The sequence below is a fragment of the Martes martes genome (genome assembly GCF_963455335.1).
Source record: "Martes martes genome assembly, chromosome: X".
Taxonomy (NCBI): Eukaryota; Metazoa; Chordata; class Mammalia; order Carnivora; family Mustelidae; genus Martes; species Martes martes.
Window position 1 is genome coordinate 16,483,064 of NC_137897.1, and position 13,364 is coordinate 16,496,427.

The 13,364-nt window shown below is 38.2% G+C and overlaps 2 protein-coding genes across 2 annotated transcripts in view; both read left to right on the forward strand.

Annotated features, from left to right (window-relative positions):
- Positions 1–13,364, forward strand: part of MBTPS2 (membrane bound transcription factor peptidase, site 2) — a 39,260-nt gene that overhangs the window by 7,429 nt on the left and 18,467 nt on the right. The window contains exons 4-5 of the mRNA XM_080831330.1: positions 5,386–5,489; positions 8,086–8,213. Coding sequence (XP_080687456.1) covers positions 5,386–5,489; positions 8,086–8,213 — 232 coding nt within the window. The remainder of the gene's footprint in view (positions 1–5,385; positions 5,490–8,085; positions 8,214–13,364) is intronic.
- YY2 (YY2 transcription factor) lies at positions 10,095–11,579 on the forward strand (the record flags this gene model as incomplete). The annotated part of the gene is made up of 1 exon (XM_080794894.1): positions 10,095–11,579. The coding sequence occupies one exon, from the start codon at positions 10,095–10,097 to the stop codon at positions 11,577–11,579; it is 1,485 nt and encodes a 494-aa protein (XP_080651020.1).

The window sequence follows — 13,364 nt, forward strand, 5'->3', positions numbered from 1 at the left end:
TACTAGGCTGGGCCACTGTGGGTAGATTTAAAAGTCATTTGTAGAGAATGATAATGAATCTCACCTACGGTCATAGCTCTTTTTTAGAGGTTCAAAGGATTTGCTAGTTGAGGCCTCAGAAGAAATGATTTATTTCTTCAACATTTACTGAATGTAATCTGCCTAGTGGCCCTATGCTGAGTCCTGCTTACATGGGGAACAAAATCCAATCCTAGCACTCATGGAGCTTTTAGTCTAGAGGGACAGCTGCTGTGATTGTGCTACAGTTCACAGAGTACCAGGTACTATGGTACAGAGAAAATGCATGCTGAGATGTCCCTGGCACTGGGAAGAGAGGAGAGGAGACCTTCAAGGGAAGGATGAGAAAAGTCCCCATAGCCTCTAAGGAAAGATGGCAGTTGAGATCCCAGTAACAGAGAGGAACATATTTGCCTATTTAAGATCTCTATACCATATAAATAAATTGCCTTTTAACCCTATGTAAAGTGTTCCCTGTTAGGGAGGGGGGAATAGTAGAGTAATAATAAAACCTAGGTAATATACAGTGCTTCCTGTGTGAGGTTTATGTGCCCATTTTATTCTTTTTCTTCCATTTTATTTTATTCTTATAACCATCTAGAGTAAGTATCTCATCACAGATGAGAAAACCAAGGAAGACAGATGTTAAGCCACTTACTTGCTTGTAGTCACAGCTTGTAAATGGTGGACCCACCACTGACCTCAGAGCCATTATGCTCTACTCCCTAAAGAAAGACCAGTAATTCTTCAAGGAACTATAAAGTAACTTTCACCTATGTCTAGGTGGTATATGGTGTATGGCATATGGTGTAGAAGATAAGATGGGTAATATAGATAGGGTCTGGGTTATGAAAGACCATTCTAAGAAGTTTTTATTTTGGGGGGCATCTGGCTGGCTCAGTGAGGCTGGAGTCATCCTAAACTCTCAGGCTACACAATTGGTTGTTGTTTGCTAAAGAATAGGATAGTAGAAAAAGAAGCAGGTTGAGAGGAAATGTGATCATTCACCTGTCTGCCCGCTAGGATTAGAATGACAAAGTGTTATTATTATTTCTTCTTTCTGCTTCTCAGTTTATTCATAGAGCTCACAAAAATACTGACTGTGTTAGGAGAGTCATGCTGCGGAACCATGAAAAAGTCAGCTGTCCTCTGTAGTGCACTGTGCATATTTATGTATACATTTAAGAATGTTAAGTCTCCTGGTTTTGGTAAGAGTTCTTGTAGACCAGAGAATGTACTTTCTGTTTACATTATAATTCCCTACAGCCTCATTCAGTATTAATTCCCAAAAACCTGGCACTGTGTGTCATTGAGAGATCAGAATTTTGGTACATCTAATACCCTGTGTGATCATGGCCAAGACAGATGGGCATTCACATACTGTTGCCAGCAAATAAGACCTACCATCTGTTAGTATAGTCACACACTCAAATCCTTACCTTATTTCATCATTACATCCATAAAATAATAAAGCAAAAGGGGTGCCTGGGTGGCTCAGTTGGTTAAGCATCCAACTCTTGATTTCGACTCAGGTTATGATCTCAGGGTTATGAGATCAAGCCCTGTGTCAGGCTGTGCGCTCAGCTTGGAGTCTGCTTGTGATTTCTCTCTCCCTCTTCCTCTGTCCCTCCCCCTGCTCGTGGTCTCTCTCTCTCTCATGCACACACTCTGAAATAAATAAAATCATTTAAAAATAATAATAAAGCAAAGGAACCAATGTCCTATTGAATCAAGCCTACTAATGTATTTGAAATGAAGGTAAAATAAGATAGATACTTTGTGATATAGAGAGAATGTATAAGAATTAATGTTGGGGCACCTGGGTGGCTCAGTGGGTTAAGCTTCTGCCTTCAGCTCAGATCATGATCTCAGGGTCCTGGGATCGAGCCCCGCACCTGGCTCCCTGCTCAGCGGGGAGCCTGTTTCCTCCTCTCTCTCTGCCTGCCTCTCTGCCTACTTGTGATCTCTGTCTGTCAAATAAATAAATCTTTAAAAAAATTAAATTCATAAATTTAGAAGAGAAGTCAGAGAAAAGGAAACTGATCTGAACAGGAAAGTGATCTGAACAGGCAGAAGACCCCTGACAACATGGAAATGGAGCAGGTATGAGGAAGAGCATACCCTGATATTCTTAGAAAGAGTTGCTTAGGAGGGGCTGAGTAAAGAGAACTTCAGATAATGAGCATTATAAAAATATTCATATTTTTTGACCATTTATTTCCACATCTAGGACTCTAGTTTTAAGGAAACACTTCCAAACATGCAAAAAAAGTATTCTTCAAAATCTTACCTTATTTATTATTATGAAGAATTAGACACAACCACAGTGTATAATTGAGGAATGCTTAAGTTATGGGATTGTCTTACAGTGAAATATTATGCGTATATTAAAAATGAAGGTTATGAAAACTAGTTTCATAACTAGGGAAAGACACTTGCAATTAATGAATTTAGAAAGTGATCCAAGCGGGGCGCCTGGGTGGCTCAGTGGGTTAAGCCTCTGCCTTCGGCTCAGGTCATGATCTCAGGGTCCTGGGATCTAGCCCCACATCAGGCTCTCTGGTCAGCGGGGAGCCTGCTTTCCCCTCTCTCTCTGCCTGCTTCTCTGCCTGCTTGTGATCTCTGTCTGTCAAATAAATAAATCTTAAAAAAAAAAAAAAAGAAAGAAAGTGATCCAAGCAACATGGTTTGAATCTCCTCTTCAGTCACTAAAGGAGACTTAAAAGTGAAACTCCTCTGTGCACAAAAATAAATTTCAATTGAATTAAAATTGAAACAAAATCGTAAGAAATCAAAAGATAAAAAAAACGGGCTTCTATAGGAACACAGAATTAGGATGACATAAGCATAACACTCATGGGACAAACCATGAATATTGATAGATTTGATGACAAAAATTTTTATATATCAGAAAACTAAAAGTAAAATTAAAATCAGAAGAACTTGGAGAGGCATCTGTGATATGTATTACAGAGGACTGATCATTGATACTCAAAGTGATCTTCCACAGCAATAAGACAAAAGAACACTCTAGGAGAAAAAAATAGTCATGAGTAGACTGCTCACAAAAGACCTGTCAATGGTCAGAAGCAGAGGGAAAACTGAGCTTTAATAATCATCAAAGAAATATAAATCAAGCAATGAGATACTTTTTATATCCCTCAAATTACAGATTTGAAAGACTTGAATAATACAAGTTTGCCCAAGGTTATGGAAGGGTCTGCTTCTGGAGAACAGTTTGATATGTATCAAAGTCCTTTAAATTTTGTGTAATGATAGCATTTATTACCCATATAATATTAAACATGGGGCAAGGATTTTTTTTTTTAGATTTTATTTATTTATTTGACAGAGAGAGAGAGATAGATCACAAGTAGGCAGAGAAGGCAGGCAGAGAGATGGTGGGGGTGGGGGGGCGGGAGGCAGGCTCCCTGCTGAGAGAGAGCCAGATGTGGGGCTTGATCCCAGGACCCTGGGATCATGACCTGAGCCGAAGGCAGAGGCTTAACCCACTGAGCCACCCAGGCGTCCCAAGGATTCTTATTTAATCCTCAGAATTACCCTTTATGTAAGTGTGGTTATTTCCATTTTAATAGTGAAGAAATTGCAATATTGGGGTTAATAATCCAAACTTCCTTAAGGCCACTTTAGCTAGTTAGAGATGGATCCAGAATGTCAAACCCAAGTGACATGTCTCCAGAACCTGAACCAACCATGCTTGTCTAAGAATTTATTCACCCAAAATATTTGAATATATGTGCCCAAATATGTTCATCACAATATTTATAAGAGGAGAAACTTTTTAAAATGATTAAATACCTAACAGTCTATTTTATAGAATGCAATACAGCTATTAAAAATCACATTGAACCAGAAAACACTCATGGAAAAATGTTGATGATATCATTAAGTGAGAGGGGCAGGTTTCAAAACCAGAGGTGTAATAAAAGTATAATTTTAAAAAATGTATATATATTTATGTGTATATATATATATATATATATATATATATATATATGAAAAGACTAGAAGAACATAAAACATCAAGAATGATTTTTTGTTTTGTGTTTTGGAAGCAGCATTATAGGCTTCTGTTTTTCTTTGAATTTTCCCATTTTCCTGCTTTAAACACATTTTATAATTAAAATAATAATAAGACAGAGGAGGAATTTCCTCTAGAAGGATATTTTTAGGTTCCAGCTCCTGGACTATGAGAAACAGATGCTCAGTGTGTGAATAATATTAAATGCATGGTGTGTCCCACTTAACCTGATATATGGAATTTTTCCTTAACAGATGACATAACTTGGGAGTGGTTATTTACCTGACAAGATGATTCTTGGGTATCTAAAAAACTATACCATACAACGCTTACAACAGCAAACTTGCTTTGTGTATTCAGTGATACATACATGCACATCATCTTAGGAACATGTGCTTGCAGGACAAGTTCTCCTGCTTCGTAAGTCCTTGATATGTCTGTACATTCCAAAGGACTTCCTTCCTGCATTGAATGTTAATATAATACTTTCATGTATCATTTTGATATATTTTTCTGACCAATGTACTAGACAAATTGTTGGCATCAAAGAAATGGAGGGCAGGGTGCTCCCACTCCCACACCAGTGAGGCACTTGATTACACTACCCTGATTACCAGTGCTCATGTAATTTGAGAATACTAAAATGAAAACTCATTGATGGGAGGCAGGAATATCCTATATTACTCACTTAAGTACTTGAAACCTTGCAATAAAAATTCAGAGAAAGGACTAGGAATTGTAACAAGAATTTCCGAATCAGGCTTCTAGCTCCTGAGGGTAGAACAGTTGCTGACTCTGTTGCTGTCACTCCGCATTCCCTGGCACTTTGCCAGGCTTCCTAATTCTTTCCCATGGTGAAGACTTCAGGAAGTGAAAGTTTTGACTTTTTAACCTGGTGTTCACTGTTATCTTTAGATTGGTGTTGTGGTTAATTCAAAAACTGCCTAGTTCGAAAAAACTGATGTTTTTACTTTTATTATGATAGAAGTAGAGAAGTAACCACTGATAGTCATATTACGTACTTTTTAAAAAAAAATTTATTCTTTATTTGAGAAAGAGAGCACAAGCCAGAGTGGGGGTTGCGGGGGAATCTGCAGCAGATTTGGTGCTGAGCACTGAGCCTGAAGTGGGGCTCGAGGTGGGACTTGATCTCATGACCCTGAGATCGTGACCTGAGCTGAAACCAAGAGTCAGATGCTTAACGAACTGGCACCCCTACTTTTAGTTTACAGAACCTTCAGCCTGGAAGTTTAAGCTTTAACACGGAGTGAACATCGTGGTTTCTTTGTGCCCACATGTGTATTTATCATTGTGTCTGTGAACAGGTTCCTGGTATAAATTTACCTGTCAACCAACTGACCTATTTCTTCGCTGCAGTTCTCATTAGTGGTGTTGTACATGAAATTGGACATGGGATAGCCGCTATTAGGTAATGATATTTTTCTTTCTACTACATGTAATAACTTTTTACTTAGGAGGGTTTATTACAAAAATCTGGTACATTTGATAGTTTTTTTCTTTCTGTGAATATTGCCCAGTGCATATCCACATTATTTTGAGGTACCTACTCTTTTATAAAGATTAATATATTGATGAATACTCAGTTAACTATGCACATCTATAATCTAGGTCTTTCTATCCTTTGCCAGCCTTCTTATATCTTCATGGTGCTTCAAGATTTTCGTCAAACCCTGAAACCCAATCTTTTTTTAAAAATTTTATTTATTAAAAAAAAATTTTTATTTATTTTTTAAATTTCTTTTCAGTGTTTCAGAATTCATTGTTTATTGCACCACACCCAATGCTCCATGCAGTACGTGCCCTCCACAATACCCACCATCAGGCTCACCCAACCTCCCACCCTCCTCCCCTCCAAAACACTCAGTTAGTTCCTCAGAGTCCACAGTCTCTCATGGTTTGTCTCCCTCTCCAATTTCCCCCAACTCCCTTCTCTCCATCTCCCCATGTCCTCCATGTTATTCCTTATGCTCCACAAATAAGCGAAACCATATGATAATTGACACTCTTTGCTCGACTTATTTCACTCAGCATAATCTCTTCCAGTCCCGTCCATGTTGATACAAAAGTTGAGTATTCATCCTTTCTGATGGAGGCATAATACTCCATAGTATGTATGGACCACATCTTTATCCACTCGTCCATTGAAAGGCATCTTAGTTCTTTCCACAGTTTGGCAACTGTGGTCATTGCTGCTATGAACACTGGGGTACAGATGGCCCTTCTTTTCACTACATCTGTATCTTTGGGGTAAATACCCAGCAGTGCAGTTGCAGGGTCATAGGGAAGCTCTATTTTTAATTTCTTGAGGAGTCTCCACACTGTTTTCCGAGGCGGCTGTACCAACTTGCAATCCCACCCGCAGTGAAGAGGGTTCCCCTTTCTTCACATCCTCTGTATTATTTTCTGTGTTATTAATTTTGGCCATTCTAACTGGTGTAAGGTGGTATCTTGATGTGGTTTTGATTTGAATCTCCCTGATGGCTAGTGATGATGAACATTTTTTCATGTGTCTGATAGCTGTTTGTATGCCTTCATTGGAGAAGTGTCTGTTCATGTTAGACAAAGGGCTGATATCCAAGATCTATAAAGGACTCCTCAAACTGAAACCTAATCTTTGTATTTATCATTAGGTTAGAATGGTAGCTGCTAGACTTGAGCTCACCTGCCAGCCTTCTTAGTACTTTGTTTGACTTACTGGCTGAAATACTTTCCTGCTTCTAATCACAGCCTCTGCTGGCCAAAGCAAGAACACTGAAAGCTCTGGGATTGTTAACAAATATCATAGCCTGTCTAGAAACCCAAGTAGAAGATAAGAGAGGATGAGACCTGGAACTTGCTCAAGTACCATGCCATGTTCTTGTCTTCACTACGCAAATACATCATTGTAATTATACCTAAGCATTTTAAAGGCTCCTAAACTTATAAAGTTGTGATAGGGAAGCACAGTGCCCCCTTCACTCCCTCTGATAATTACTGCCATGATGAGCACACATACTGATGGGAACGTATTTTATCCCCTGGGTGTGTGGACCAGATAAAAGATTTTATAGAAGAAGATGTAATTTGTTCTTACTACTTTCCCATTGCTTATGAACAAGAGTCTGTTGGCTGCCAATAAACTCTCATCTTGACAGAGCATATACTGTTACACAAGTGTGACATATAGTGGTTTAAGTAGGAGCCTATTTTTTTTTTATCTCTCTCCTTTGCTTCCATATTTTTAGCATTGCAGCTTTTAGGGTTTTGCATATAAAATCATTGTTATTAACAGTTTAATACTTCAATGTATGTTTGTGAAACAGTGTGAGTAATCTTATAAAATCCAACTGCCAAGTGAAAGTCAATTTTACAGTCAAATACTCAGTACTAAATGACAGCACAATATATTTGGGGAATTTTTTTTTAGCGTAGCTGTTTAGCCTTATGAGGCTATTAGAAGTAATTCCATTTTTAGAGAATGAATTGATAAAAAATAGTCCTCTTAAGAACAATCTGAGCATTATGCATTATGAATTAACATTATGAATTAATAATAATTCAGGAATACACTTAGATAAACCTACACTTTTATTAATAATAGCTTAAACAAATATAGATACTTTACTTGAATTATATTTTTTGTGTCCTTCTCTGAAAATAATTCAGAGTAAACCATAAAAATATTTTTCATTTAGTTTCTCACAGAAATATTAACCATTTCTTTATATATGTGACTAATTTCAAGTTATTTGCTCAGCCTATTAGTTTCAAGAAGTTTTGAAGTTTTAAGCCTATTTCAGAATGCCCTTGTTTTACATAATGCAATTTCATAGATAACCAAACCCATACACTATTGTAAAATTATAAGATAAATATACATCATATCTGAGTTTATTTTTCTCAATTGTCCAGAGATTTGTTAAACAAGAATTTAAATCACAGTGGCAAGTTTTAAGATTAAATATATTATTAATTTGAAAACTGCAATACTAGTAGTAAATTCCTTTTTCTTTATGATTTCTTAGGGAACAAGTTCGATTTAATGGCTTTGGGATTTTTCTCTTCGTTATTTATCCTGGAGCATTTGTTGATCTGTTCACTACTCATTTGCAACTTATATCACCAGTCCAGCAACTAAGGATATTCTGTGCAGGTAACAGACTTAAATTTCTTTATTCATATGTGTATCATTATAGAAAGTATTCACATCACAAATGAAAACATCTCACCTTTTGGTTGATAAATTCAGTTTATAAGATTCTCAGTTAAAAGTAACAAAACAAGGGGCTCCAGGCTGACTCAGTCTGAGAAGCATGTGACTCTTGAGCTCAGGGTTGTGAGTTCGAGCCCCCTGTTGGGTACAGAGATTACTTAAATTTTATTTTTCTTAAGTAATAAAGCAAAATAATTTACATTCCAGTATCTTCAAAAACAACAATTTTTAAAAGGTTGAAAGTAAAATGAACAGGACATACCATACAAATGTGAACAGGAACTATGACTACATTAAGTTAGTTAGACATAGGGGGTGACTTAATAATCAAAAGGTGTGTAATCCACAGTGAAAATGTAATCATTGTGAACTCACTGCATCAAGTAACAAACCAGCAAAACAAAAATGAAAAAGGTGCAAGTGCAAAGAAAAAACAAAATGTAATAAAGGAAGCTCATCTCATCTCTCAGTACATGGCAGAAAAGTATGAAAAGTCAGATCATCAAAACTCAAATTAGTAAAGTAAAATTCAATGAATATATCAAACTATATATCAACAGTTTCAAGTGACCATAAAACATGAAAATTGGCAAATTTAATTCAAAACATAATTGCAGTATATTTAAAAATGATGATGACATAAGTTGTAAAGGTTTGCTGAAAGGAAAATTCACTGCCTTATGCTGTTATGAAATAAGAAATGAAAATAAGTCAGTTAAGCATTTAACTGAAGTAGTAAGAAAAGAACTATAAAATAGTTAAGAAGCAATGTAATTAATAAGGATGTAGGTAGAAAATTATAAATTAGGAAAAAAAACAAACTTAAGTCCAAGAGGCTTTTTGAAGAAAAAAAGGAGTAAACATGGTAAAAAGCCAGACAAAATTTGCACCCAGATTGGGGAATGATAACTGATACAGAAAAAATTAAAACAATTATAAAATTGTTCTTTGTTCATCTCTGCAAAAAATCTTCTAAAACTTGGATAATTATTTAAAAGTATAAATGGTGTAAACTCCAGAGAAGATAGAAAAAAAATCTAAATAGGCTAATTAATTACAACGAGAGAAGTTAAGAAAGTTGATGAAGAATGTCCCTGAAAGTTTCATAGGTGTAATTCTTTCCAGTCTTCAAGGAAAGTTGGCTTTTTATTTAATTCCAATTCAGTATAAATTTTCTGTATCGCATGGAGAAGGAAATTTAAAAAAAAAAATTAGGCTAATAGAACACTGATACACCTTGTAAAGTACCAAAAACTACATACGGTGTCTCTAAACAACACAAGTATGGTTCAACAATAGGAAGTCTATTTGAAAGTGGTAAGCTTTATTTACCATTAGGGGAAAAAAAATCCTCATCTCAGCAGATATCGGACTCGGTATTTAACAAAACTTACCATCCATTAATGGCTGAAAAAAAATTTCCTTAGTAGAAATAAAAATAGCCGGATACTTCCTAATGACATAACCCTAACACACATTCCTATTAAAGGACAAGACAAGCAGTCCCATTATCATTATCACTGATACTATGAAATGGGTCTCTAAATGTGGGTCAGTACAGTAAGAGGGAAGAAAGAAGCAAAAATAATGTAAGCCTTTTTTTCAGGTACTATTACATACTTTGGTGGGGGAAGGAAAAGGGAAAATCAACAGAAAAGAGAAAAATTCAGTGAAGAACCTGGTTACCGAATTAATAGTCAAAAAACAATAGCGTGGCATTCGGAGTGGGGAGGGGAGGGTGACGTGCTCATGAGGACTGGAGCGTCCATGAGCGCGTGAGTGTGAACGTAAGCACGCGCTTGTTGAGGTAGTGGGAAGCGCATGCGCCTGGCGCTCCCAGAAGCACTCGCGACTTCCGAGTCCTCAGCGGCTTCGGGCCGAGTCCTCCGCGCGGCTTCGGGCCGAGTCCTCCGCGCGTCTTCCACTTTTTCCGCGTCTTCCGCGTCTTCGCCGTCAACGGCCCACACCTGCGTCTGGCGCTTGCGCTTTCCTCTGGAGTGCTCGCTTTTCTGTCAGCCTTTAACGCAGCCTTCCAGCCGCCCGCCCGCTCACTGCCCGGGAACCAGAGCCTTCGTGGAACTCCGAGCCATGGCTTCAAACGACACTCTCTACATCCCCACGGAAAGTTCGGAGTTACCTACAGATATTGTGGAGCAGCACCAGATCCATGTGGAGAACGCCCCAGTAGCGACTGTCCCTGTGGCGTCCGTCCCCATGGAGACCAACCCTGTGGAGACCATACCCGTGGTGGAGACCATTCCTGTCGAGACCATCCCTGTGGAGGCGATGGCGATGGAAAGCATCGCAGAGTACGAGATTATCAGCGGCAATTGGGTCCACGGTGGCCACAACCATCCACCTCTCATCGCGCTGCAGCCACTCTTTACCAACAACCCGAACCAAGGGGACCACGACCAGGATATAATCATGGTACAGACACAGGAGGAAGTGGTGGGCTACTACGAGTCAGACAACCTGCAGGCCCACAACATTTTCGAGGACCAGATGGTCCTTCCGGTTGATGAAGATGAATGCTTCCAGCAGACCCTGGCTTCCTTGTCAGCTTCCGCATCATCATCAACCCACACCCGCAGCAAGAAGCGCAGCAGCCAAAGCAAGAAGGCCAGCTGTAAGAAAAATTACACGACCAGTGAGCCCCAGGCGGGAAGTAGCAACTCCGAGATGAGCCCCACGAAATGGGAGCAGAAGCAGGTGCAGATCAAAACTCTGGAGGGTGAGTTCTCCGTCACCATGTGGTCCCCGAGCGAGAATAAAGACCATGAGACAGGACAGATAGAGAACTCAGCTCCTGATTATTCAGAGTACCTGACCGGAAAGAAGCTTCCTCCCGAAGGAATACCTGGTATTGATCTCTCAGATCCTAAACAACTGGCAGAATTTACTAGAATGAAGCCAAGAAAACCCAAAGAAGATGCTCCAAGAACCATAGCTTGCCCTCATAAAGGCTGTGTGAAGATGTTCAAGGATAACTCCGCTATGCGTAAACATCTGCACACTCACGGTCCTCGAGTCCACGTATGTGCAGAATGTGGCAAAGCTTTTGTCGAGAGCTCAAAACTAAAACGACATCAACTGGTGCATACTGGAGAGAAGCCCTTCCAGTGCACTTTTGAAGGCTGTGGAAAACGCTTTTCCCTGGATTTCAATTTGCGTACACATGTGCGAATCCATACCGGAGACCGGCCCTACGTGTGCCCCTTTGATGGCTGTAATAAGAAGTTCGCTCAGTCAACTAACCTGAAATCTCATATCTTAACACATGCGAAGAACAAAAACAGCCAGTAAAAAGAGAAGACCCTTTTCAAACTTGGGAGGTGTCTTCTAGAAGTGTGATTGCAAATAAATATGCCTCTCTTGTGTATTGCTTCTAGGAAATAATTTTTTTAATGATTCCTACACATCTAAGGTTTTGGTAGACTAGTAAAAGTGAAAGTAAAATTTTAAAAAAAGTATTCCTTTATGTAAGATGACATGGTTAAGATGTTATATCCTGTTCTGTAATGCTATTTGAAATACATGGTGTTTTTGTAGAGTTTGGTCCCAATAGGAGGATAATTTGTGAACCTCATATCAAAAGACAGTTCTTTACACAGCTGTTCTAAAAATGGAACTTCTTTTCAGGGTTTTTAAAAATATGAAGCTCATGTATTGGTTGCAAGTTTTTAAAATTCTGTAGTTTCCAAATGTTCATATTTATACTTTTAGGAATATGTTTGGTAATTCTTTGTATGTTTTTTTCTGAAGATTGATAATGTTTTGCATGCAAAACAATGAACAATTACATACATATATAGTTTTCTGTTTAAAAAAACATAGGTTTTTTTGCTATCTTAATTATGGTTGTATTCTTTGATAACACAAAGCTAACTTTTAGCTGCACTGTTTTCCTTGGTCTTGAATTAGATGTCACTTAATAGTATTAGTCAATTTAAATCTATTTTAGTCATTTTATTTCCCCAAAATACTACTGGGTGCTGTTGTTTAGTATAATTTCTTTGCATATTCAGTTACAGAGTGGTGCTCAGTTGTAGAATATATCGTATATATATTGACTTTTTAACACTTGATGTGTATATCTTGTGTAATAGAAAAAGCAAAAATAAAATACCTCTTCTGAAGAAGGAAAAAAAAGTGCCTATATAAATACCATAACTAAAAAACGGAGAAAATGGGGAGGGTGCTACTGGTATCTGGTGGGTAGAGGCTAGGGATGTTGCTAAACATCCTACAGTGCATAAGATAGTTCCCCACATCATAGATTGATGTGGCCTAAAATGCCACTGGTGTCACTGTCAAAAAACTCTGCTGTAGAAAAAGTAAAAGTTATAACAAAGGATACAAAGTATCCTTTGGTATACTTACAAACAAATCATTAATGGACAAGAGGTTGTTTAAATAAGGGAATGTGTATGTTCTACCACCCTTATTGCCACTTAGCCATCATGGGCAAATCTGGAGTCTAGCGGAGTGATGTTATACCAGCTGCATCCCTGACAAGAGAAAAGAAGCTGCCTGGAGATTCAGGAAAGCAGTGCTGCTCTGTGCCCTCTCTGTTTGGATGGGAAGATGATAGGGTCTATGCTATGGTTGTGTGGTGGAATTATCCTGATAAGGAGAAATGGTGAGAGTGCAACTCTCATGACAGTCTGCTCGTGGACTGTCATCCTGAGGAGTTGGGGGAAAGCTGGATTTAACACGTGTTAACAGTGGCAAATCTAATCAGTGTTGGGGATGGATTATTTTGTGAAATTGTACTGGGACTAGCAATTTGAGGGGGGGTTATAACTGTATGCCTAAATTAGTTTCACTAGAGTAGATTCTAGTGGGCAAAAAAAAGTTTTGTTTAATTTTGTTTTTTAAACGAAGCTATGAAAGCAGTATAAGAAAACACCAGGTGAGTATCTTTATAATCTTGAACTGGGAAAGGCTTAATACAAAGGAGCAATTTGACCACACCAAAATGTAAAATGTCTGCATAGGCAAAGCTATAAACCAAGCCAAAAAACAAACTGGAAGAAAAATTGTGATACCTCTTACAAAGGATCAAATTCAGGGGCGCTGGGTGGCTTG